The sequence below is a fragment of the Tripterygium wilfordii genome, chromosome 10, assembly GCF_013401445.1.
Source record: "Tripterygium wilfordii isolate XIE 37 chromosome 10, ASM1340144v1, whole genome shotgun sequence".
Classification (NCBI taxonomy): Eukaryota; Viridiplantae; Streptophyta; class Magnoliopsida; order Celastrales; family Celastraceae; genus Tripterygium; species Tripterygium wilfordii.
In genome coordinates, this window is record NC_052241.1 from 3,650,991 (window position 1) to 3,678,576 (window position 27,586).

Here is a 27,586-nt window from a genome sequence, read left to right on the forward strand (position 1 = left end):
TCGAGCCCAACAGACCCACGACCTGGATTGTCTTCTCAATAGGACATCTACCTTAATCGCGACACACTTGGCAAAGGACCAAAGCCTACATTGCCAATCTGTGGGCTCACACCTAGGAAGCTCTTTCGTCGGCCCAAGGTCTGATCAAGGCCTAGGAACCAGTATTGGCCAGCTCAAATGGGGTCCCCGCCACAGAAAGGGATCCAACTTTTTGGAGGTATCTTACTCTCCCTCTCTCTCTAACTTCTCTCACTACAAATCTTGCCACCGTAAACTAACTTGACCAAATAAACTTCCTTGGTCGACACCTCACCAGTGTCAAGTTTCACGGTCTACTTTCATCGTGATCTTTGTCAAAGGCCTCATTTGACAAAACTTGATTGTAGATTCTTGGGACTACAATTTGACGCCCACCGTTGGACCTCGACAATCTAGTACTAGCTAAGCTCACACAAGGTCGCACGATGTAACCATGACAAAAAATGTAGCGCAAGACTTTGCTTCTCAGCTTGTCGCACTCACCGTTTGGTTGCAAAAGAATACTAATCAATCAAGGGCCTTAGCAGAAGAGAACACTGCGATCCAAGTTAAAAACCTCACATTGCAAACCAAGTATGATCAGCTGATAGTTCAACTCATCCCACCGTAGAGAACTTCACAAGTCCGGTTCAACGAAGTCATTGGCTTCGTATGACCTTTATACACAAAGAGACTCCTCTTGTCGACCGAGCTACGTCCAATCAACAATCATCTCTAAGCTGCCACCTTACCCTCAACATGCCTCACGTCGCCTAATCCAAACTAAGAGTTATCGCACCTTCTCCATTCTGTCCGGCATTTGCTGTGAGAATGAATGCCTATAACATATCAACCACGAGTGCATCACTCACTTATTTGTTGTCCTCAGCAGCAGAGTCAAATAATTCATGTAGATTGACAGAGATGGAAGCAATACTCATACGACTTCTTGGAGTCCCACACCAATCAAAAAAAATGTCAGCTAAACAGTTTCGTCGATTCACCTTTCATCGACCAAATCTCCATGGTCAAGATGTTGAGGAAGTTCTATTTTCCCAAAATGAAATCATTTGATGGGACAACCAATCCGTACGACCACGTCAGTCAATACAAACAACGGATGCTCACCGTTGTAATGTCACATGAGTCCCGTGAGTCCTGCATGTGCAAGGGGTTCGAATGATGTCTGATCGGGTCGACTTTATAGTGGTTCATCAACCTGCCCAACAACTTCATCTCTTCCTTCGTCGAGCTAAAAGATTTGTTTATCGAATAGTTCGCTAGTAGCAAGAGATTGCAGAAGACGTCAGACAATCTTTATCAAATTAAACTAAGTCTAGGGGAGCCGCTGCATGCTGTACTTGGTCATTTCAATGCAAAGAAGGTGTTGATTCCCAACTACAATCCAGAAACGACTGTCACGATGTTTAGAGAGAGTTCGCTTCCCCAAGGGAAACTCGACAAAGAGCAGACCAAATTCTATGTTCAATATGGAGGATGCATTGGCCCAAGCATGGACATAAGTGAATTGGGAAGAGGACGAATACAACTGACGGCTTCCCCAGTCAAAAAAATGACAAAGGAAGTAGAATTTCCTAATTGAGTGTCCAATTTCAATTCTTATTAATAATATTTTTGCAACACATACAATAATTGTTTATTTTATTTATCTATAAACTAAAAAATTAATTTTAGTTAAAAATTAATTTTTATTAAAATAATTTTTGCAACCCATACGATACTTTTTTTATTTTTATGTATCTATAGACTAAAAAAAATAATTTTAATAAAACAAAAAATTTCGTTTAAAACTGACATTATATGCAACTCCTCCTCGACCAAAATTGGGTTTAAGTTGCTTCAGAATTTGTCATTAGCAAATTAGTCATTGTCAAGTTTTTTTTTTTCCTTTTTGGTTTTGTAGAAGCAATTTTCTCTTTAATTCTGTGATTGTCCAAAATCCTTCAAAACTCTTTGTCGCAACCAGGGCCACGATGCGGACCGGCGATGAAAGGATGGAAAATGATTTAGAGTCGACACCAATTGATTTAAGTGCAATTGGACACTAAAAATGTGGTCTACGAACCAGAAAATAGGTAAGGGGGTCTATTGAGTGTGGGGAAGGTGTTAGGCACCCCACAACTCCCTAAAAGGTTAACTAGATTGATCTATGTGCTTTTTTAAAAAAATTTGTTTGCATGTCCCAATTTGTTTTAATGAATTTTTCATATGCCCGAAAAATCATGTATTATCAAATGGGGTGGAATGTTTTCCATTAATGTTAGACCAAGGCTTTGTTTTTTGAAAATCTCATTTTTGATGGGTTTTATTGAAAATCAACTTGGAAAAATATTGGATGGAATTTGCAAAAAGGACATTGGGTTTTGTATCAAGGGGAGGTCTCAATCACATAATCAAAGAATAATGAATAAAACGGAAAGGACAATCCAAATTTGTTTGACGAATATAAATGATACTATAATTTGAAAAGATAACATAATTAAAGTTTAGGCAGGAGCTGAATATTATCAAGTCATCCTCCTAAAGAACTTTAATTTAGGCATCTAGTAAATTAAATTATCATGCTTTTTATGAATACAAGTGATATTTTAATTTAAAGAGATAACATAATTAAAGCCTAGGCAAGAGCTGAATTTTGTCAAGTCCTCCTCCTAAACAACTTTAATTTAGGTATCTAGTAAATTAATTTATCATTGTGTTTGCGAATACAAATAATACTTTAATTCAAAGAGATAACATAATTAAAGCCTAGGCAAGAGCTGAATTTTATCAAGTCATGCTCCTAAAGAACTTTAATTTAGGTATCTAATAAATTAATTATTTGCTTTTCGTTTAGATGAATATATCATAATTAAAGTCTAGGCAAGAGCTGAATTTTATCAGGTCCTCCTATTTGACTTTAATTTAGGTATCTTCTTATTTTGTTTATGTGAAAATTTGACAAAAACGTGGTTGTTGAATTGACGGATTTGTGAAAAATGACATATGCATACAATTCTAATATACATTCTAAACTAACAACCCCTAACATGCATACTAATCAATTTAAATATGCATAAATATAAATTACACCACTATTTCATTATTTTTCCACTATCCTATTACATGGCTTACATTTACAAGGATATACATGCCAAATAAAAATAAGATAAAAATATATACAAATAGTGAAATATAAAGATAAAAATACAAATTAAAATATGGCCCAAGGAGCCCATTAATTGCTCAAACCCGGTCCAATCTCCATATGAACTCTCCGGCCCCAAACGAAGTCAAGTCCGGCCCAAGTAGAGTCAAGCCCAACCCAAGCCCAACATCAAACACAAAAATAATGGAGTCAAATGGGTATTCAAACATAACATCAAACCAAGCCCAACATCTAAGAATTCGCATGCACATATAAACATATATGATAATATACACATACATCTACAAACCACATATACATAGATATGCATATACATAAACACATAAATCGTTCGTACATAACCCACGATCTATATACACACCCATACCCACAGTGTATATATACATACAAGCAAATCCATACATACACAACATATATATATATATACACACATAGCATATATACACATACAAACACACATGAACTCATAGACACGCCATATATATATATATACTATACACTCACTGTAACATACCATATATATATACACATCACATATAAACCGATACAAACACATATAACACATATATGCATACAGAAACCAATATATGCCTACATAAAATGCAAGGGCACGAATACAGCGAACAAATTCAATATACAGAAACCACATACATGGATACAGGGGGAAGAGTCTCAAATATGGGCAAAATCTCAGTCATTCATCACATAGAACAAACATGACAAACATGAAATAGAAACAGAGGCCAAGAACTCGAAGAAACTCATAAAATGAATCAGAAAATGAATTTGCGATAGAAACATAAACAGAGCTGAGGAAATGGAATCCAAAGAACCAAACTGTATATGAGATATTACCTTCTTAGAGCAATAGAAAGTCCTCCTTTTCTTAGAATCAAAGTTTTCCTTGAGTGACGAAAGACTCTCTTCGCAACTCTCCCTTGATTTTGGCTTTTCTTTCTCACGGTTTGCTCCCCTGGTTTTCTCTCTTTTTCTTTGACTCTCTCTTGCTGTCTTCTTTTCCCTCGGCTGCCTTACTCTCTCTCTTTCTCTACTCTGTTTTTTCTTTCTTTGTTTCCCGATTTCCCCTCTTCACTCTCTCTCTCTCTGTTTTTCTTCCTTCCCTTGTGCGGCTGCCCCCTCAAAGAATGCTGCCTTTCTTTTATACTAAGAGAGAATGAGACCCCCTCTCTCCTAAAACGCTAGTTTTTTCAATTTGTCCCTTTTGCCCTTACTTTTTCTTTCATTTTAACCAAGGTGGCTATTCTTTTTGGTCTTTTCCACTTTTAATTTTTTATTTAATTTATTTTTATTCTCTAGATATTTTCTAGGGTTTTGTTTTTTATAATTGGGCCAAAACTTAGGAATTGGGCCTTAAATTTTGAATTTATGAATCTACGGGTTTTTAAGCAAAGATACAAGTTTGGACTTCATTTTCATTCGTTTAATTTATATTTTTAATTTTTCTATTTTTAATTTTTCCTTGTCTTCTAAATTTTTGACAAGAAAGCAGCAAATGTGCCCTTTCTTGCTCTGCGCTAGTCTCTCTATGTCAACCACAATAATTTCCAAGCCCATGTACAGTTTTATTCCCAACTCTCCACGTCAATAACATGCAAATTACCAAGATATTTGAGAAGAATGAAGCTATCCAAACACTTGAGCTAATCCATAAGATTCTAAATTACACAAACTCCATGAAGATCTTCTCAACTTTAATGCTTAACTTTAGTCTCATTATCCCATAAGCTTATATAATACATGATTTCCATGACCATCATCTGGACTTGAATGCAATCTGTAACACTCGCTCAATCTTCGCTTTTCAAGGAGTGAAGAATCACCTGAACTCCATGCTGCGGACGAAGTGTAAAAACCAGATGAGGCGAATGGACATAAGCCGGGGAGAGAGTGAAGTTGTAAGATTGTAATATCATTGAAAGAGCAATTTTTGCTTCAGTGATGACAAAATCAAAGCCTACACAAATTCGCGGGCCTGTGCCAAAGGGAATATATGCATTAATGTTATTGTTTGTTGCTTTAGCCACCCCTTCTGAGAATCTCTCTGGTTTGAACAAATGAGCATCTTCTCCCCATATACTAGAGTCATGGTGAAGTGCTAGAATTGGGACAAGTAAATGTATACCAGCAGGCAGAGTGAGGTTCCCAAGTCGAGCTTCTCTACTGGTTTTTCTAACTACCCCCAAAGCAGGAGGATATAGTCTTAGTGTTTCATTGATGATCATACTCATCTGCACGGCAAACCAAATTACGCATAGACGTGATTAGGATTATAAAGCTAACGAAGTACATTGTTGTCTATTGAAAAGGATGAATTGAGTTTCTTACCATCTTTAGTCTTGTGATGCCATGATAACTTGGATTTTCCTGGCCAAAAATCATGAGCACCTCCTTTCTTGCTTCCTCTTGCCAGTCTGTGTGGATGGCTAAGATCATGATAATCCAAGCAAGTAATGAGTTTGTGGTTTCTTGTCCAGCAACATAAAATGTCTTGCACTCATCAATCAACTCTTCAAGAGAAATTTTCTTGAATTGGTCTTCCTCATGATATGCCTCGACCAATACTCCAAGAAAATCACTCCCAAAGTCTTTTGTTTTTCCTGTCCTCACCTTCTCTTCTCTTTTCTTAATTATCTCTGAAACAGATTCTCTTATTCCCTTTTCAAGCTTGTCTGCTTCTACCTCATCTCTACTTTTATAAATCTTACTGCAACAGAAAAGCAAATTCACAACGAATGAATTTCAGCAAGAAAATAAATCTGCTTAGCTTGTTAGAAGTTGGAATTATTTCCTTCAATGTCCCAAATCAGTTCTCTGCTTACCTGATGACAGGAAGTGGAACTTTAAGACCATTTCTGGACATTATCACTGTCAGCTTCCTTAACATGTCAAAAATTTTCTTCCCTTCTGTGTAACTGCTTCCAAAAGCCGTCCTGGAAATTACTTCAGATGTCAATAGCCTAAATTCTTCGAACACCTCTATTTCTTTGCCTTCTTGATTTCTCCACCTCTCGATCATCATTTCAACACTAGAAACCATAGCTGGTATCATATTCTGCAAAATCATACTAAGCAGGATTAGAGAAGCTCCTTTCCTTTTCTCAATCCTGGAAACAACTTTTCTACATATTAAATGGAGCTAAGGTCTAAGTACTCTAACCCCGCCCCTGCAGGAGGCCTTTTTTTCTTTATCACAATATGTAGCATAGATTTTTCAATTCAATACTTCAACATCATAGAAACAATTCAAGAACTTGAACAATAACAACAATTGCTGTATCACTGTAAACTTACTTTTAAACTCTCTGCATGGAAAGCGTAGTTTGCGAGCTTCCTCATCTTAGCCCATTTTTCGCCATTGGATGTCACAACAAGGCCATCTCCTATCAGCCTTTTCACATATGCTTGGGTGTCTGGTTTTGGGTAAGTTTTATCTTTATCGTTCAGTATCTCTTTGAACAGCTCCAATTCCGAAACTACCAGGGAGGCTTGAGGACCTAACCAAAATAGAAAATTCATCCCTATTTGGCACACAGAAACAAAGATTAAATTCAAAATCATCATCATCACAGGAATTCTATTCCCCAAATATTTCTCATTGATCATTCAATCTAGTCTAAACCTGTCTTCATGACTAATCTTATGCAACATATTGTAGAATTTAAACTAAACCAAAAAAAAAGGGGCATTGTTACCATATTTGTTGAACCATGAGGATTGATGAGGCAGGACATAAGAGAATATATCATGTGAGAGATAATCCATGGGTTTCGATATCGATTCGCAACTCATGCCGATTATGGCCTTCGTGTTTCCATAGAAGAACTTGTATGGAGGACCTTTAATTCCCTGGGAAGCCATGAGAGACTGTATCCGGAATGGAGTCCACCATACTTTGTGCAGAAACTTGATCAAATTGAAGACAAGGTACAATAAAAGAGAGCTTGAAAGAAGGATTGCTAGGCTTTGTTGTGGAATCATTTTGTTGTTGGTTTCTACACAATTTTACAGGGTTGCTTCTTTTTATTGTAGTGGAAGTGGAAGTGGAAGTGGAAGTGGCAGATAAGGTTTCAATGTAAGGCTTGGATTGCTCTTCTTGCATCAATTGCTTAGTACTTGATATTGACTTGATGCGTCAACATCTTTTAGATGATTAATAAACAACAAAAGGTGTCCCAGGAAACAGAGCAAGTTTTCTTTGTTGACCCAGTAGGGTATCTTTGCTACACTGTATTATTGTTGATATTATACACAACTCCTCTAGGCTAAGAGGCCCAAGTCTCTGCAGTTTTATTCATAAACGTTCAGTTTATTTACCAATGTAAGGTTCACATTGATTTTTGAATTTGGTAAACATACGAACGTCTATCGTAACTACTAGTGACTTTTTGGTAAAGAGGCTTAACAATGTGGAGTCCACGCAATTTTTTAAATTTGGTAAACAAACTCCTCTACAATAAGTGACTTTGTTACAGGGGCTTAGCAATGTGGGTTCCACACAATTTTTTAAATTTGGTAAACAAATTGGACGTTTGCAATGGCCACTACATCGACTTCTATTGCATAGATCCTCGTCCACAACTCCTCCACCAATGTTTACCGGACGTCTGTAATGGGCAGTAGTGACTTCTATTGCAAACGCATTTGTGCCCAACCACCAAATTAGGTTTAAGTTACATGTTATAAAGTTCGTAAGTTCGTAGTATTGTCAGAGAATCAAGTATAGCATCTTCAACCTACTTGTCACCTTAGGTAACAGCAAATCAATCATTGTCAAGTCATCGTTTAAAAAATGACTAAATAAAATACAATTTAATAGAGAGAGCCTTATATCCATCAAGAACACTTTGTATATAGTCTTGTTTTTGCCAATAATGAAATGAGATTTAGCAATCAGTTACTGATTCCCCAAAACTATGAGTAACTTCAAACTTGAAAGTTGAAACATGGTACAGAGACTTATCAAAGATCGGTGTTTTCTCTCGACCCAATAAACCGATGAAGAAGAAAAAAGGTGGAGTAGAAGCGAGTTTAGAGAGGACCCTTCCCTCAAATAGTTTACCTTCAAATTCAAGTATGCTAAAAGTTGCTAATAAAAGAGAGGTACACAGCAACACCGATCAATGCTAGCCATATCAGCCCACCAATATGGAATAGTTACATAAAATTAAAAATAGTATCTTTGAATAATAATATTTATTGTATAAGCAATACTTCGTCCAAATAGTGAAAAAGTATTTAAGTTTTAAGATTGCCAAGACGTTTGATAAAGGTCAGATGGCCTACAATGGTTGATACTAGGAATTGTAACAACTTATTTGAAGAGTGTCACCTGAAGCACCAGACATGCAGCGGGATTCATTTATCAATTCCCACCCAAAGATGGTAGGATCATTCCTATACTGCATTCCTGTTAGTGTGTCCTTTCTGGTCAGCATAGTCTGCAATAGGATCAGTATAAGACATTCAAAATTGAAATTTCCTACATCTAGAAAATAGAAAATATGGGAAAATAACAATTGATTGGCGATTGTTTGGGTAGGCTGCACTTATTTGTTGCTGTCAACCTGGAACCCCTTGACATATTTTCATAGCAACAGCTTACTACTAACAATTAAGGTAATGATATTCACATGACGTAATTTATTCTTGTCTTAAAACATGTTGGGCTACAAGGAGTAGATTTTACCAATCTATGCTGAAAGTAGATTTAGAAACAATTTTTATCACGACAATAATAGAACTCCTATCTGCCGAGTTCTCAACTTCAGAAAATGTCAAGAAATCTCAATTCCCTATATAACTTGGTTTTGAAGGATCTCTAGGCAATAGAATGTTTCGGTTATCACTTTAAGATGATTCCTCATTGGTTTTTGAAAATAAATAACTGGTACCTTGACAAATGCTTGAAATACATGCAGATAGATGGATAGAAGGAGTCATTTGAAGAGCTTAGAGCAATGCCCTCTTCCCAATCCCACTTGACATATTGAGCCTTCCCACCATATGCATGCAAGCTATTCACTAAACTTAGAAGCAGCCCGATTCCATGTCGTCTGGCTTCTGCAATGACATAATCCAAGGCCTTAGTGCCTGACACACCAACAAATCTTCAAGATGATTAAAAGGAAAAACTTAGCATTTTATTCAGTTAAACTGTAAAGGATAAAAATGGAGAGCAACAAAAGGCAACCCACTCTTTGGATCAGTTAATAGCATGATATTTGAGATATTCAAGGACTTTTAAGATACAAATGCAATCATAAGGTAAGATGTAAGTATTTCACAGATCATAACAAACTCATGCACTCTCCTCTTGTTGGCATGATTCCCATAACTACCCAACCCTGCTGATGCAGGGTAGAAAGAAGGATCACCCAAAAAATAGAATGTCAACACAATGGAATGGACACAAATAAACCAAAATGAAAAATGAAAGGGAGAGGGCATAAAATCTAATCCTAGTTTCATTACTTGACAAGGAAAGCACAAAATGCAAGAACAAATAAGCACAAATGATTTGAAGTGGACTGTGGAAAGTTTTGGTAGCAATTTGTTCTTTCCCCAAACACAGAAATGCTACAACAAACTGGATTTTTTTTTTAATTTGATGCTCAAATGTCAATAAACACAGAGTTTTTCCCAACTTTCCACGTCAATATCATGCAATTCACCAATATATTTGAGAAGAACGAAGCTATCCAAACACTTGAGATTACCTATAAGATTCTAAATTACACAAATTCCATGAAGATCTTCTCAGCTTTAATGCTCAACTTTAGTCTCATCATCCCATAAGCTTATATAATACATGATTTCCATGACCATCATCTGAACTTGAATGCATACTGTAACACTCAATCTTCACTTTTCAAGGAGCGAAGAATCACCTGAACTCCATGCTGCAGGTTAAGTGTAAAAACCAGATGAGGCGAATAGACATAAGCCAGGAAGAGAGTAAAGTTGTAAGACTGTAATATCATCGAAAGAGCGATTTTTGCTTCAGTGATGGCTAAATCATAGCCTACACAAATTCACGGGCCTGTGCTGAAGGGCATATATGCAGTAATGTTATTGTTTGTTGCTTTAGCCACCCCTTTTGAGAATCTCTCTGGTTTGAACAAATGAGCATCTTCTCCCCATATATTGGAGTCATGGTGAAATGCTAGAATTGGGACCTGTAAATATATGACAGCAGGCAGAGTGAGCCGCCCAAGTCGAGCTTCTCTACTGGTTTTTCTAATTACCCCCAAAGCAGAAGGATATAGTCTTAGTGTTTCATTGATGATCATATTCATCTGCACAGCAAACCAAATTATGCATAGACCTGATTAGGATTATAAAGCTAACGAAGTATATTGTTGTCTGTTGAAAAGGATGAATTGAGTTTCTTACCATCTTTAGTCATGCAATGCCATCATAACTTGGCTTTTCCTGCCCGAAAATCATGAGCACCTCCTTTCTTGCTTCCTCTTGCCAGTCTGTGTGGATGGCTAACAACATAATAGTCCAAGCAAGCAAGGAGTTTGTGGTTTCTTGTCCGGTAACATAAAATGTCTTGCACTCATCAATCAAATCTTCCACTGAAATTTTCTTGGATTCGTCTTTTTCATAATATGCCTTCACCAATACTCCAAGAAAATCACTTCCAAAGGCTTTTGTTTTTCCTGTCCTCACCTTCTCTTCTCTCTTCTTGATTATCTCTAAAACAGATTCTCTTATTCCCTTTTCAAGCTTGTCTGCTTCTATCTCATCTCTACTTTTATAAATCTTACTGAAACAGAAAAGAAAATTCACAACGAATGAATTTCAGCAAGAAAATAAATCTGCTTAGCTTGTTCGAAGTTGGAATTATTTCCTTCAATGTCCCAAATATGTTCTCTGCTTACCTGATGAAAGGAAGTCGAATTTTAAAACCATTTCTGGACGCCATCACTGTCAGCTTCCTTAACATGTCAAAAATGTTCTTCCCTTCTATGTAACTGCTTCCAAAAGCCGTCCTAGAAATTACTTCGGATGTGAATAGCCTAAATTCTTCGTACACCTCTATTTCTTTGCCTTCGTGATTTCTCCACCTCTCGATCATCACTTCAGCACTAGAAATCATAGCTGGTATCATATTCTGCAAAATCATAAATTCAATTTCTTAAAACAGTCTCTTCACATATTATGTGGTAGTATGGCCTACCCGCCCACTACAGCAGCCTTGTGCACGTTAACATGAGATTTAGCCTTGTTTATATTTTTCTTTTTATCACAACATTTAGCATAAATTTAACAGTTCAATATTTCAACATCATATAAACAATTAAAGAACTTCAACAGTAACATCAATTGCAGTATCATAATAAGCTTACTTTTAAACTCTCGGCATGGAAAGCGTAGTTCGCAAGGTTCCTCATCTTAGCCCATTTTTCGCCATTGGATGTCACAAGGTCATCTCCTATCAGCTTTTTCCCATATGCTCCAGTGTCTATTTTTGCGTAAGTTTTATCTTTATCATTCAGTACCTCTTTGATGAGCTCTGATTCCAAGACTACCAGGGAAGCTTGAGGACCATAGCAAACAACAAAATTCATCTCTATTTGGCACACAGAAACAAAGATAAATAAATTCAGAGTCAGTCATCATCACGAGACTCCTATTCCCCAAATATTTTTCAGTGATCATTCAATCTGGTCTTAAACTGTCTTCTTGGTTAATCTTATGCGACGTATTGTAGAATTGAAACTACACCAGAAAAAAGGGGAATTGTTACCATATTTGTTGAACCATAAGGATAAGTGAGGCAGGACATACGAGTATATATCATGTGAGAGATGATCCATGGGTTTGGATATCGATTCGCAACTCATACTGATTATGGCTTTGGTGTTTCCATAGATGAACTTGTATGGAGGACCATGAATTCCCTGGGAAGCCATAAGTGACTGCATCCGGATGGGAGTCCACCATACTTTGCGAAGGAACTTGATCAAAGTAAAGACAAGGTACAACAAAAAAGAACTTGAAAGAAGGATTGCCATGCTTTGTTGTGGAATCCTTTTGTTGTTGGTTTCTCCACAATTTCAAAGAGTTGCTTTCTTTTTATTATAGAGTGGGAGTGGGAGTGGGAGTGGGAGTGGGAGTGGAAGGGGAAGGGGCAGACAAGGTTTCAGTGGAAGGCTTCTATTTCTCTTCTTACATCATTTGTTTGGTATTTGGTATTGACAGACTTGACGCAGATAGTGGAAGTGGAAAATGCAGATATCATTTGTTCAGTATTGGATATTGACTGGACGAAGCAACATTCTCCATCCTTGATTCCTTTGTTCCTTGTTTTTCCTTTTCTTTCTGAAAATGGGTTTAGAGAGGACCCTTTCCTCAAATAGTTTACCTTCCCAATTCAAGTATGCTAAAAGTTGCCAATAAAAGAGAGGTACACAGCAACACTGATCAATTCTAGCCATATCAGCCCACCGATATGGAATAGTTACCTAAAACAAATTACAAATAGTAGCTTTGAATAACAATATTTATTCTATGACTATATGCAATACATCGTTCAAGTAGTGAAAAAATATTTAAGATTGCTAAGTCGTTTGATAAAGGTCAGATGGCCTAAAATAGTTGATACAAGGAATTGTAAACAGAATAAGGAGTTCACAACTTACTTGAAGAGTGTCACCTGAAGCATCAGACATGCACCGGGGTTCATTTATCAATTCCCACCCAAAGATGGTAGGATCATTCCTATACTCGATCCTGTTAGGGTGTTCTTTCTGGTCAGCACAGTCTGCAAAAGGATCAGAATTGAAATTTCTAGAAAATAGAGAGTATGGGAAAATAACAATTGATTGGCGATTGTTTGGGTAGGCTGCACTTATTTGATGTAGTCAACCTGGAACCCCTTGACATATTTTCCTAGCAACAGCTTAGTACTTAACAAGTAAGGTGATGATATTCACATGATGTAATTTATTCTTGTCTTAAAACATGTTGGGCTACAGGAGTAGATTTTACAAGCTATGCTGAAATTAGATTCAGAAACAGTTCTTATCACAACAATAAAAAATCCTATTTGCGAGTTCTCAACTTCGGAAAATGTCAACAAATCTCATTCCCTATATAACATAGTTTTTGAAGGATCTATGTGCAATATGAATGATATGAATGTTTCGGTTATCACTTTACGATGGTACCTCATTGATTTTTGAAAATTAAAAAACTGGTACCTTGACATAATGCTTGAAATACTTGTGGATAGATGGATCGAAAAAGGAGTCATTTGAAGAGCTTAGAGCAATGCCTTCTTCCCAAGCCCACTTGACATATTGAGTCTTCCCACCATATGCTTGCAAGTTATTCACTAAACTTGTAAAGTAGCCTGATTCCATGTCATCTGGCTTCTGCAATGACACGATCCAAGGCCTGACACACCAACAATTTTTCAAGATTAAAAGGAAAAAGCTTAGCATTTTATTCAGTGAAACTGTAAAGGATAAAAATGGAGAGCAACAAAAGGCAACCCACTCTTTGGATCGGTTAATAGCACGACATTTTGAGATATTCAAGGACTTTTAAGATATAAATGCAATTATAAGGTAAGATGTAAGTATTTCATAGATCATAACAAAACTCATGCACTCTCTTCTTGTTGGCATGATTCCCATAATTACCCATCCCTGCTGATGCAGAGTAGAAACAAGGATCACCCAAAAAATAGAATGTCAACATAATGAAAATGACACAAATAAACCAAAAAGAAAAATGAAAGTGAGAGGGCATAAAATCTAATCCTAGTTTCATTACTTGACAAGGAAAGCACAAAATGCAAGAACAACTAAGCGCAATTGATTTGAAGTGGACCGTGGAAAGTTTTGGTAGCAATTTGTTCTTTCCCCAAACACAGAAATGCTACAACAAACTGGATTTTTTTTTAATTTTATGCTCATTGGTTCTGTTCCTTTTCGATTAGCAGTATAAGGGAGCCATATCGCCTCTGCCAAAAGAAAGACACCAGACTGATTTGAGAAAAGAAACAATTCTATGACCTTCATCATCATCATCCGAGCTTTTATCCCAAAAGTTTAGGGTCTGCTACATGAGTCTATGAAAACATCATTGGAAATCCACCACATGTATTTGTTTTCACCATTCATTTCTATCATGGATCATACATTCATCCACTCATATTAAAATCTTGTCATTTCTTATAACTTTAAGCCATGTCTTTTTGGGTCTACCTCGCTGCCTCATACTCTCGCCTATAAAAATTATCTCATTCCTCCTCACTGCCACACGGCTATCTCTACATTGGACATGTTCATATCATCTTAACCCGATTTTCTCGTAACTTATTTTCAATAGGTGCTACACCTACCTTAGATCTAATAATCTCATTTCTTATCATATCTTTCCTAGTGTGACCACACATCCAACGAAGCATTCGCATTTTTGTTACATGCATTTTTTGGATATGTTGTCTCTTGAATGCCCAACATCATGTTCATGTGTTTGGCAAAGTTTTACATTAGTTGCCAACCTACCGCAACCCTTCTCCTTCGTCCAGGCTTGGGACCGGCTGCAAGCGTTGGTGGAGTTATTAAGCAGTTCTATAGTGATGACATGCCAGACAGACAGACACTTCATAATGCTCAAAGTAACAACAATGTCAAACAATCAAATGCCTAAATCCTCTAGGATAATTGGTGCACTGAACAAAACTCAAGTTAGTTATTATTTGCAATAAAGAAACAAAGTACAATTCGGGGTTTTATTACCTTGAAGACTCTATCATCGAATCGACCAGGGGAAATCTGGAGTGTATTGTAGAATCCATCATTGAAGGCCCGAGTTCGACAAACAGTGAGACCCATCTGTGCCCTGCTTGTAGCATTGCACGAACCTTGGGTCTGTCATGTCCCTCCACAGCATAACCCATCAACCAGTAAGAGTTCCATCCATTGACGTATAACTGTATAAGGGTCGACCATCAACCACAAAATGACTCAATCAACAACTCACAAAATCTAACTCGGGTGGTTGTTGGTAATTAACAGCAGTGATGTCATCAAAAGACATGTAAATGAAGGCTACACGAAGCAAAACCAAGAATTGGATTCAAAAGACCGTTTCATGCCATCATTATCTCTCAATAGAGGAGCTCCAAATTATGAAAAACCACTCTCGAACCATGACACCCAAATAAAAAGTAGGTACCTTTGTACCACCTTAGGCCTCAGATTCGAGCAGAGTATCAATTGTCAATCTTAACGAAACCCATATTTCTCTGTCGATAAGACGCAAAAAAATCCACTTTAAAGCACCCAAAATACCAGAAATCCAAAATGAGGCTCAATTTCTCACACAAATACATCAAGCAGCTACAAAAGGGCATATAAATGAGCAACATTGGAGGATTCAAATCGTGAGAAATCCACGTTAGAAAAGTGCAAAAGAAAGCACACCTAAATATAGGTGTGAGGTGGAATGTTAGTTTCAACCTGTGTGATGCTCATGTACAGGGTCTGGGTGGGTACACCTGATTTCCAAAGCCTTTTCTTCAATTTTAATATCTCAGACTCCGGCCAAGTCTTCAAACCAATTCAACACCAAATGGGACCATCTGAATTCTGACGATATCTTAACCTCTCTCTTCTCTTCATACCAAACTTGGAAAAAAGAATAAATATTATAAAGCAAAAATGCTAAACAGTGAAATTGTGAAAAGAAATTAATTTAGTACGTTATCAGTCAGTCATGGCTCTCTGGATTCTTAGACAACTGCTACTTTATTGGAGAGAATTTCAGACAATAATTCAGGCATCAAATGAGGAGGCTATGTACCTAAAAGTGCCAAAGCTAGGGCCATTTCTTTCATCATCCATGTTGAAGTTTTTGTGGAACTGAACAGAGATCAAGCCTTCATTCGTGGCTACTGCTGGCGCAGGAGATCCTAGCACCCCAGCACTTGGACTGCCTTTCAAACATATTCCTGGGGAGAAGATTCAATCATATATAGATAAATACAATGGTGTGTAGTCAATTTCCTTGAAAAATCTTGTATAGCAGAGACATCTAGAGTTCGAATCCTTTGATTATAATAGAGAGAGAGGGGGGTGGGCAGGTTAAATCTATGAGTCGGAAAGGCTCCAGTCTAAATTTAGAACAAAACAGTTCAAAGTTCCAAGGCCTATCTGGAGCAGATAAGACTAGGCATTAGATACAAGAACTCCACAGCAGCACCCACAACATGTTCCTCTACATGATGGTTTACACAAGTATTGGAAGTCAGAAATTTCATTTCCATCTTCCATTGGCATGTCAAGGCACACTTCTTCTCTACTTTTCAAAAACAAAAAAGGAACAATTCTTCTCTGAAAGTTGGCTAAACCAAATTTTCCATGCGAGGTCAATGCATTCCAAACCTGTTTGCCTCAATGAAGACACGGGATAAACAAATGGAATACCTTTTCACTGAATTTGGTGCCAGAAAATTTTCATAGGGGAACAGTGAAAGAGATAAAAGTCTATGGCTCTTTTTAAATAGATAAAAGTGAACTTCATGAACTAAAGAAGAGGCCATTTGAGCCTGGTACAACTATATGGAGGAAGGAAGTCTATAATATCATATAAGGTACCTCACAAAACCTGAAAAAGGAAAAAAAAAATATGCTTGAAACTGTAACAATCTGCATGAATGAAGGTCAACATTGTTGCAGTATGATAGGAATGATATTGTTGATCAACCGAACTTGGCTTCATGGACTATGGTTAGTTTGCATAACAATAAGTAGAATGAAACAAAACATTTTAAGAAAACTTCTATAATTAATTCTTTTATAGTCAGTAATCAAAATCTTGTATGAGAATAAACCCCAGCTTCCATTCAGTAAACAAAGTCAAAAATGAAAATTCTAAGCATACACTGTAGGAGAGATGAAAAAAACAAGGCCTAAATAAATCTCTAAGAAGCAATAATACCATGAAAGATTATGACGAGGAAGAGAAGTGTGATGACCATGGCAGGAAGGCTGCTGTTCAAAGATGAAGACTTTGCTGCTCTCGTCTTCTTCAATGTTTTGATCCGTTCCATCCTTGCTCGCCTTTTCATGGCAAGCTCAACAATCTCCCTGACCAACTTCTCATCGGCAGCATCAAGTGACGGACCTTTTGGAGGCCGAGGTGGCTTGGGAGCCTTCCTAGAGGTTCTCTTCTTGCGTTTTTCTTCTACGCGTGTTTTTGCTACAACATTGTGTTCTCGAATCTCTTCTCCTTCAGAATTCTTGTCTATCAACAACTCTACATCCTTGTCTGCAATCTCAAAAATTCTTGACGAACTCACCAATCCATCATGACTTGATCGCCCACCCCAAAACTCACTACGAGACTTGTCCCTTTGCCTACTATTTGAAACTTGATCTTTGCTTCTATCCTCTTCGCTGGTAGTCCCACCACTTTCGAGGTCTACTTCAAGATCACTTTCCCGTGCAATCAAGTTATCCATCCAATTTTGGACTATACGACACCCTTTTTGCACCTTATAGATGATTAAGTCGCACCAACAAATCTTTTCAATACAGACCCAAATGTCAAGATCTCATATCTACACAAACAAAACTTTTTCCATGACACCTCTCATCAATCGATGCCCTAGTTAGACAACTCATTAACAAAAACCACCTGCAATTCCGCGCATTATTTGAGCTCAATTGTTGGCAACAACTTTGGGGCTACAAGCTGTAACTAAATCTAAAGGAATCCAGAACCTAAATTCCGAAACATAAAATTTAGTGATTCCAGAGGGAGAAACTAAACTTTCCTGCTCTAGGTTTCCAAACAACATGCCTCTCTGTACAAAGACCTTTGGAATAACCATGTCAAACCAAACCCAATATCATAAAAAAATAATAAATAAATAAAAAACCAATCTTGAAGTATACAAAACCGAGGAGCCAACAACCCTAAATTTGGATACTTTGATCGCATGTAAGCCTCCGATGAAATCAAGAAAAACTCTGCAATACATATAGGATCACAAAATAAATACAAAATTAGGACAAGATATGTTCTGTATCTTCCAAGTAGGTAGTAATTTAAACATAACTAATCTCGGATTTCTCAGAACTTAAAATTATCTTCTTCCTATAACATTTCTTAAGAAAACTACCACCGAATACTCGTAACCCAATCTCTCCTTTATTTTCCCGGTAGCCAAACGCGGAAGAGATGCACAGCTTTTTACAATGCAGCTTCAGATGCCGATTAACCGAAAGCAGAATTCCCAAAAAATCAACAAAACTGTAAAAGAAAACATTTAATTAACTTAATTAAGACGAAGAGGAGAAGTGTACCTGAATTAAATCGGAAAACTACGAGATTAAGAAGGAGCAACGTTGATTTCTCCGATTACTTATTAGACGAAAGAGGTAGATATTCTGAATTTCTCTGGCGTTTTCTAGGATGAAGATGAAATCAATCACGAATGGATTGTTATATTCAGTAAAAAAAAAAAAAAAAATTTAAAATAGTAAAGCAAATAAAAGAAAAACAAATGGCAGACAGGTTTTGTCGTTTCGTTGCCTAAGAGACCAAAAAGGCCAAAAGTTCAGTGTGAAACGTGGCAAGGTCTTTCTTAGAAGGGCCTTTACATGGGCCCAGAATCCAAACAGCCCAGCCTGATCCACCCGGCCCAGTTTATTCCTCTTTGTGTTGCTCTATGGGTGTCTTCGGTCGGTTTTTGTAATTTTTATGACATAAATTTAACAAATCATTTGGTGGGTTATTGACTGTTCGGTAAATTTTTTCGATTGTTCGATCGATTCTCACTAACATATATTTGATAATAACCGACCAAATAGTTAGTTTGATGATGGATTCGATTTTACACAATTTTTTTAAAAAAAAATTTTACAGTCATAATTTAAGTCCCATACCCAATTACTAATGAAGCCCGCTGGCAAGAGATAGCCCAGAGTGATCCTCAAATAACACATGAAGAACTCGTAGGCCCATCCCAGCTTCAACCGAATTACCTGGATATCTGGAAATATTTGGCCCATTTATGCTTTGCAAGACCATAAGGCAAATGGATCAATGTTCCTTCACATCCGTGTCTGTTGCTCTGTGTCCAGTCCTCATCGGAAAACACCAACAAATAAAACCACTTCCTCCTGCTCATAGGAGTAATTTAATGCTTGTTCATTCGTTTAAGAAAGTGAATGTCTATCTAATTAAATGATGATAAGAATGAAGAACGTTCAAGCACCAAAACCCAACAAAATTGTTTTCACCTCTTCCCAAGAACCCACCTTCTGGGTCTCACCATGAATGCTCAAAACTCTTCAGCTTCTTATTTTTGCACTTACTAAAGTTTGTGTATATATAAAGACTTGGTGGAATGTACATTCAGTGATTGAGTGGTGAGGATGGAAGTCATAGGTAATGTCTTTCGCAGGAAAATACATAGAAATAACCGTAACTGCCAATTCCTCTGTAATTGATTCATGGGTTTCGATCATTCGATCCATGCATATCGGTCAGCAGGTTGTTGTAGGACTGGTTTGTGAATGGCGGCCGAATACAACCATTCTCATGAACAACAAAACAGCAACTCTGCAACTATGCATTGACACCAAGTGCCTTATAATCCAACTATTCTATCTGGATCGCATTCCTCAATCTCTCAAGAGTTTCTTAACTGACCCCAATTTTACTTTTGTTGGCGTTGAAGTTGCAAGAGATGTTGAGAAGCTTAGGTTGGAATATGGGCTTAACTGTGCCAGCATTTCTGATGTTCGTGAACTCACTATGGTTCGTTGGCCTACTATGTTCTACAGGAAACCTGGCTTGAAAGATATAGCCCGTTTGGTTGTTGGACTTGAAATGCCGAAGCCGATTCATGTTACTAGGAGTGATTGGCAGGATAGGGTTCTTGATCTGGTTCAAATTGAATATGTTGCCATTGATGCTTATGCTTCTTACAAGATTGGCCACCGTCTGCTTAAAGAGAAGTAATTGGGTTGCTGGAGTTGGTTTTTTCTAGTTTTCTACTTAAGGCGTCAGTTACTTTAATGCCTCAATAAAAAGTGTTCTCTGATTTGATATTTTTCTTTAAGTTTTTATAATTCCGTTACTCAAATATTTACTTATAAATCACATCGATGGTTTACACCTAACCAATGTAGGATACGAGTCTTAACAAATACGATTCACCTAAGTGAAAACAAAGTAAAAGTTGCCTTATAAAGAGAGACAAAGAACTTGACGGTTCATAGCCCCATCACAATCCGATCAGAAATTTACCTTAACAAGAAAAATTCTCTTTTTTAACAAATACTACATCTCTTTCAGCACAGTTTTTGTCTAATTGTACACTGTCTGTTTTCATACTCTGCTTACAACTAAACACTGCATATATACCTTGAAATGGTGAACATACTCTGTTTCAATTTTCAACATTGGCCAGCATTTATGGTAGTTGCTATGGTTTCAATTAAGAAACATGATAGTCTGTTCAAGAGGGATCTAATGATTCGAGCACTAAACGATGTTACAAATTCAAATCAGTAATGTTTTACCAAGTGAATGTACAATCGTGGCTTTTATGTTACTGATGCAATATTGCAATAATGTTAGTTTCTTAACCAAAGGACATTTCCTAAAAGTTTGGGATCGAATACATAAGTTTATGAGAACATTAATAAGATTCCACAACGTATATTCGTTTTTGCTACATGTATGGAGGCACGCCCATGCAAAGGACATTTCTTTTTATTAAATCAAAGGGGTTTTCCATTGAAGATTAGCATCCCCAATAGTTTTCATTACATATACATAATCATAAAAAAGTTGTGATCGCTGTTATATATATATTGTTCTTCCCCAACTTTTTATGAGCATAGAAAGAGCTTTTATAGGTGTAATTTTCCTTTGCAAACTGCAAAGTAGGGGGGCTGCGTTCTTAGGGCAAACTTCCGGATAAGAATTTTATGTTGTAAAACCCTCTGGGGTGGATGAAGCCTTGGATGTTGCTGAAGGTAATTATCTTCATAAAACTACGGAGCTTGTAGTAATAATCACTTGGCGATAGTCTGACTGGTTATCTCTATGGACTTGGGGCGTAAAGGATATCGCATGACATCTGAGGTCAAAAATTTAATTCTAAGTTGAAGTAACTATTTCCAAATGGTTTGAACTACACACCCCTATTGAGTTGTTCTCGGTTATTTTTTTTTTTTTTCTAAAAAAAACAAGTATAGTAATATATGGTACAAACACGTACAAAAGAGGCTGAACCTCGCCCTGGTAACCAACCACATGGGAGTCTTACAATTGTAATGTTACGCAACAACTTTCTTGATTTTCTGTGGATCAGATTGACACCAATATTCCTTGTAATGACAACTTCACATGGCCAATGCACAAACAAACTGCAGAAAAGTGCGCAAAACCCATATTTGGCACGCTCTTCCCTTACTCTTCATAGTGTTCTTCCATCTCCTCAAGCTAAAATTAGAATCAAAGAATAGAACTACTCTCACATTTAGGCATATTCTTCTTGATTTTGTTTGCTTTTTTCAGTAAGCCAAGCCCACACCGTTCTTTAATGAGCCCCAAACCCATTTTAGGGACTGCACTACACATGCACAAGAGAGGCATTAACCAGACCCTCGAACAAACCTAAAAGTGGGTTCCTCAGTCCTCATAAACGTTTAAAGACATTGCATTTACTGTCTCCACCAATTTCTCACCTCGGACCATTTTCCAATCTAAGAAAATGGCGAACATGAACTTGAAAGCAAGAAATGACCTAGGCGTAGGGTATTTAATTGTTCTATAGAGGAAACCCTAGCCCTCATCCTCATATCGTGAATGGAACCCTCAACTAATGAAATCAATGCACATTCCTTCTACTATAGAGACAAACGCAAAGGACAACTTATGGGTCAGAATAATTAGAGCAGTTAGAACCCTATTTACTCTTCCTACAAACTGTAATCACCACAACATATCCAAAACTACAAAAAAAAAAAGTAGGAAAAAAAAACATGAAAGCAAATTAAGTTTTTAGTCCTTGTACATTGAATCGAAATCCCATTACTACAGTGATATTCATAAGGGTTTGTGTGTATATATCATAGAGGGCTTGCCTCAGCCTCTTTAAACTAGTAAAAGTGAAAGGTCACCAAAAAGAAACTAGTAAAAGTAAAAAAGAACAAAAGAAAAAGAAATAATAACAAACCTGCAAGCAAAAGAAACTAGATTACTACCCGGCATTGAGGATTTTTCATTTACACTACCATTAACAAAGTCAGTCATATTGGTATCTCTCTCATCTACTACTCTTCCTTTAACATATGAGATGGAACAATGTCTTGAAGAAGTCCATGATCTTTTAGAAGCAGAGAAGCCTCTTGGGTGCAAAAGCGTCTCTCTTGAAGAAAACCAGCTGCTGCATTTATTGAACCAAAACTCATGAAAGGAGTAGACAAGCCATTCACAAAGGGTTGTTGAGGACGGTATTGATTACAGTTAGACAGTACTGTACTCCTCTGCATTGGCATGGCAAAGTTAGTGACGGCGAAGGCGGCTGAGTCCGTTAAATGTGTGACAAGATTTGAACGAGACATGACTGGACTTGGATGAGTGTGTTGTCCTTCATAGGTGGTTACAACAATGGTAGGGTCATTGAATGACCTCTCCACTCTCTTCTTCACATTGCAGGAGGCAGTGGTGCAACGATAATAACTCCTACAAAGAAAAAATTAAAGCAAAACCCATCAAGATTTGGACTAAAATATTGTCTAATAGAGAGGGGGATCAAAATGGGTAAAGAGACACACATAGTCATAGACATTGAAGTTAGTACCTAGGAAAGGGGCTGTTTTTAACAGCTTTTTGGCCGTACTTTCTCCATCTGTATCCATCTTCCAGTTGATCAACCTCGCTCTTTGTCATGAATGCGAAACTCGGTTCTCTCTGTCTCTTCTGATTTGTCTTTTTTGCCTTCAACCTGTACATACACCCACACAAAACATCCCAAACACTCACTAAACCATCAAATCCTCAAAATTCCCAAACATCGCACATTAAACCCATTTTTATCTTTTTATCAATATCACCAAAACCAGAATTGTGTGTATGTATATATATATATATATATACCCCCCACTTTCCCAACATCACAACCTATGCCGGTTGATTTTTTATTCCCCTTAAAGGCTAAAACACAAATTAAATAAGAAATCAAATAGTGCACCACACAACAAAAGTACTAACTGTTTCTTGGTCTTGTATTGTTCTTCTTCCTCATCAACTACAGGCTTAGCCTGTTCATCATTCAAGGCCTCATTTGATGCCGATGAAATCGATGAAGAGTTGGGTGTTGCAGGTGGATTCAACACTTCTGATGAGGAATACTCCATCTTTGTCACAGCAGGTGGATTTGGACGAGCAGGAGAGAGAGATTCTTGTGCAATAGAAGGCACATGAATCCCATCAAACAAAGAAGAAGGTCCATTAATGTCTTGTATACCCAAAAGCTCCATAAACCCTAATGAGCCCCCTTTCTCTCCTTCCCACATATCAAACACACCCTGCAAGTAACCACCTTGAACTTCATCAAGAAATGGTGAGGATCCAACTCCGCCCTCAATCTTCACCGCTTGTTTCATCTCCATATCTACAATCTATAGATATCGAGAGAGAGAGAGAAAGAGAGACAGACAGATATAAGATCTGGGTATGTATACAAGTTAGGTGTGTAGACAGAGAAAGTGTCTTTAGAGAGAGAAAGGACGAGAGAGTTTTGGGAATGGACGCAGAAAGTGAGATTCATGTGGGCATTGATGGAGCGCATATTAACAAAGAGAGGGGATTGACCGGCAATTGTAGGTCAATATTTTGTACGGGTTCATTACAGTACCGGTGACAATTCATTGCATGAGCACACTACTGGTCCACTCTGACAAGATGGTCGACGCTTTCATACTTGTTTTTTGACCGGTTGACTAGCTAAACCGGTTTTGCGATCAGAGTGTGAACAGGTTTTGTTGCACGTGAGATGCTGACAGAGTGTGTGCATGTGAACTAGGTGTTGCAAATGGAAGCCAAAAACACAATGTGTTTACATTACATTTAGGTCTACCTCACCTCACAGCATTATAGTATTTTATAACACATGAAACGCTTTTACAATAGAACTCACCTCACAGCACTCCAAAACGCTTACAATATAAGTCGAATTGTCCCACGTAATCAAATTAGGTTAATTATTTTATTTTAGATTAATGTACAATGTAAACGTTAAGTGATTTTATATTAATATTATTAGTTATTTAATATAACCATAATTTAGATACGTAAAACGCACCTCACAGCACCGCACCACAGTTTTAAAAGTGATATGTCAAACATTTTTTGGGTTTCAACTCACCTCACAGTATCATAATTTTATAACTCACAGTATCACACAACACTTCACAGCATCACACAACACTCCCAAACAACACCATTTATTAAATATGGTGTGTATGCTACCGATCCACATGAATTTGTTTTCCTGCGTTCGTAATATTTAAGCCCAAATAAATATTAGTTTTGTGAAAGGTATTTGACATTTGTTTATATATTATTTAGTTGGATTATGTTAATCTGTTATAGGATTACAAGTCTTGATATTCCCCCGCACTTGTGGACTCGATTAAGCGAGGCCTAACAAATGAACACGGATAATTGTTAATATATTATGACCAAATAGATCGAGTCTTTGTTTTGATACCAAATTAAAAATTCAAGTCCAAACACATTAATAAATAACTTTTTTATAAAATTTAATTTGGGTGTTTCACTTTGTTTCTTTGTGTTCTTTCTAGAAGTAAAAACTGAATGATGTCACTGTTTTTTAAAATAATTATTTCTTATTATGATCGGATCCATTAAAATAAAATAAATGATAAGGGAAGAATGTTGACATTTTGTTTGAATCATCTAATTTAGTTAAATTAATTATGTACAGATTCTTTATGCTATAAGCAAGTTTATTAAAAACATAATTGTTGGCTGGACTTAACTAATTTTATGTTAAATAAGTATGGAGATCTAATTTATGTATGTCAACTTTTTTAAGGTAACCGAAAACAACCCGGCCTTGCTTGTCGTTCGAACACTTGAATGACCTTAAATTCGAGCCTTCAAGTTACCACGCATCACTCTGAAGACAGTTAATATTGGGGTAAAACTCATGTGTGTAAACTCCACAAACAAGACAAACACACGATGCGAGTACCATTGGGGAAATACCCTAGAGAATTTCAAACACTTAATTTGCTCATACGAAATGCCTAACAAAGAAATAACTAATTGTACTATCCCGTGATCAATGTGAACTCAACCAGACAAGCTAGTATATTTGGAGGAACAATCACAAAGAAAATGATCCCAACGTATCTCATGAAAAAGCTTACTCCTAAGAATGCCAAAAGATGTTGATGTGCTTGACAAAAGAGTGTGCAATCAATTGTGCGAAATGGGACAATAAATGCCAAAATCAAATCGGATGCTTTGCTAGAGACCGATACCTTTAAATTTTGTTCTTTCTTTCTCTCTCTTTTGCGGCAAATTGAAAATCCCGAGAGCAAAAAGAAAGAAAAGGGAAAAGATGAATAATATTCACATCGCAAACCCTTTAATTTGGTGAGAAAAGGGTGTGTGTGGATTGAAAAAAAGTTGATGCACGTGTGTCGACCGAAATAATGACCATGACATGAGACCTAGCTAGGTTGCGTGTGAGCTCAAGTAGCTGCTGCACGCTTTATCAAATATCAATCCAGTCCACCACCACCCTTTCAAAATCATTTGCTTTCTCACATTTTCTTTTTGATAGAAGGTTTCTCACATTTGTTATACCTAGTGTTGATTAACATTTTCCACCCAAAATAAACGGTAAAAACTACATACATATATATATTATTTATTTTTGTGGGATCTGAGAAAAGACTTGTGCAATGTTACTAAAATCGTGCCAGACATTGACCCAGGCAAGGGACCGAGTCACTGGTTCACTAATTCAACTAGTGAATCATCGATCGAACTGCAGATTCAATTAAAAATAAAAATATTTTATGATAAATTTAATGTTAAAAAATCAAAATCAAAATAATGATATATGATCATCAAAAAAAATCTGTATGTAATATATACATGTTGATTGAATTGACATAATTTGATAAGTGATAATTGATATACATATACTCATATTATCATATTATATGTGAAAAAATGAAATACAAATAATGAAATTATAAAAGAAACTAATGTTTTGTAGTCATTTAACCCTAAAAAATAAACCTCTCTGGTTCATATAAAACCGACTAGGTCATCGGATTTCCGGTCCTACCGTCCAATTTTATCGGGTTTTACCAAGTCAAGTGCTTAAACGGTAATAATAACAGGACCGTATCGGCTTGGTGGTTGGGTCATCGGGTTTCACAACATTAGACTTGTGTATTTATGATCGATGTATCATTATGGTGCATAAAAAATGTTGGAAATTTTTTGATTGATAGCCTAGTTGTTTTTTTTTATTATTTTTATTATATGAAGACGATAGTCTAGTTGGTGAATTTTTACGGGGCTAAACCATATAACCTTCGAACAGTACTAAGTTTGATTCTCACTAATAACAATACTCTTGTGGATATGAAGAGACAGAGACTGCGACACAAAAAATAATTAAAAGATTAGCGTAATCCACGTTAAGGTTATTGTAGAACCAAAACCCGAGCCACGATGCGCGGACCCCTAAAAGAAGCGGCCGTTGATGCTATGCCCTCTCTTTAACGCACACGCGACACCTGCTCTTTAGTCTTTTTTCATGTCTACCGGGACCCACTTTAAGCCACCGCCACATTGTACACGTGGTGGGTCGAGCGATCGATCTTGCGTTTTCAATAAGAGCACACGTGCCCTTGATTGTGCCGCGAGTTAAGCTGATTTTTTAATTGATCAAATTCATTTCGCTTCAAATTATTGAGAGACTAATATCAAATTAAATCAAATTTATATTTAAAGATTGGTTTGGTGGCACGTGAGAGTGACTGAAACGTATCGTATGATGTGGAATGAATCATGTGTTCAATAAAAACAATATAGTTAAATTCCTTGGCGAAACTTTTTTTTTTTATTTTTAAAGGAATAATGTCATCATATAAGTTTGTCATTTGAATATTTGATATGGACAAGTTTACACAACATAGAACTTTTCTACTTCATAATAAGGTATATTGATCAAAAGCTCAACGTCTCTGCTATAAGTATTTTGTTCGTATTGGGAATCGAACTTCTTACCTCTCGAGTTCATTCGATTTAACTTTAGAGATATTCATCAACTAAACTATC

The 27,586-nt window shown here is 36.8% G+C and overlaps 4 protein-coding genes and 1 pseudogene across 4 annotated transcripts; 1 reads left to right on the forward strand and 4 right to left on the reverse strand.

Moving 5' to 3' along the window:
- Positions 1 to 4,749: 4,749 nt before the first annotated feature.
- On the reverse strand, positions 4,750 to 7,229 carry LOC120007438 (cytochrome P450 CYP749A22-like). Its single transcript, XM_038857665.1, has 5 exons — positions 6,901 to 7,229; positions 6,500 to 6,726; positions 6,028 to 6,260; positions 5,534 to 5,912; positions 4,750 to 5,436 (listed from the first exon to the last, which is right to left on the reverse strand). The coding sequence occupies exons 1-5, from the start codon at positions 7,184 to 7,186 to the stop codon at positions 4,996 to 4,998; spliced, it is 1,566 nt and encodes a 521-aa protein (XP_038713593.1). The 5' UTR covers positions 7,187 to 7,229; the 3' UTR covers positions 4,750 to 4,995.
- A 1,111-nt stretch (positions 7,230 to 8,340) lies between these two features.
- On the reverse strand, positions 8,341 to 15,792 carry LOC120007444 (annotated as a pseudogene).
- LOC120007445 lies at positions 15,717 to 18,684 on the reverse strand. Its single transcript, XM_038857670.1, has 3 exons — positions 17,171 to 18,684; positions 16,034 to 16,181; positions 15,717 to 15,846 (listed from the first exon to the last, which is right to left on the reverse strand). Exons 1-3 carry the CDS (start codon positions 17,691 to 17,693, stop codon positions 15,831 to 15,833), a joined length of 687 nt encoding a protein of 228 aa, XP_038713598.1. The 5' UTR covers positions 17,694 to 18,684; the 3' UTR covers positions 15,717 to 15,830.
- Positions 18,685 to 19,630: 946 nt separating this feature from the next.
- LOC120007249 (Werner Syndrome-like exonuclease) lies at positions 19,631 to 20,203 on the forward strand. The gene has a single exon (XM_038857452.1). The coding sequence runs from the start codon at positions 19,631 to 19,633 to the stop codon at positions 20,201 to 20,203; it is 573 nt and encodes a 190-aa protein (XP_038713380.1).
- Positions 20,204 to 22,237: 2,034 nt separating this feature from the next.
- Positions 22,238 to 23,967, reverse strand: LOC120006899 (WRKY transcription factor 23-like). Its single transcript, XM_038857018.1, has 3 exons — positions 23,468 to 23,967; positions 23,058 to 23,201; positions 22,238 to 22,939 (listed from the first exon to the last, which is right to left on the reverse strand). The coding sequence occupies exons 1-3, from the start codon at positions 23,866 to 23,868 to the stop codon at positions 22,528 to 22,530; spliced, it is 957 nt and encodes a 318-aa protein (XP_038712946.1). The 5' UTR covers positions 23,869 to 23,967; the 3' UTR covers positions 22,238 to 22,527.
- Positions 23,968 to 27,586: the final 3,619 nt, after the last annotated feature.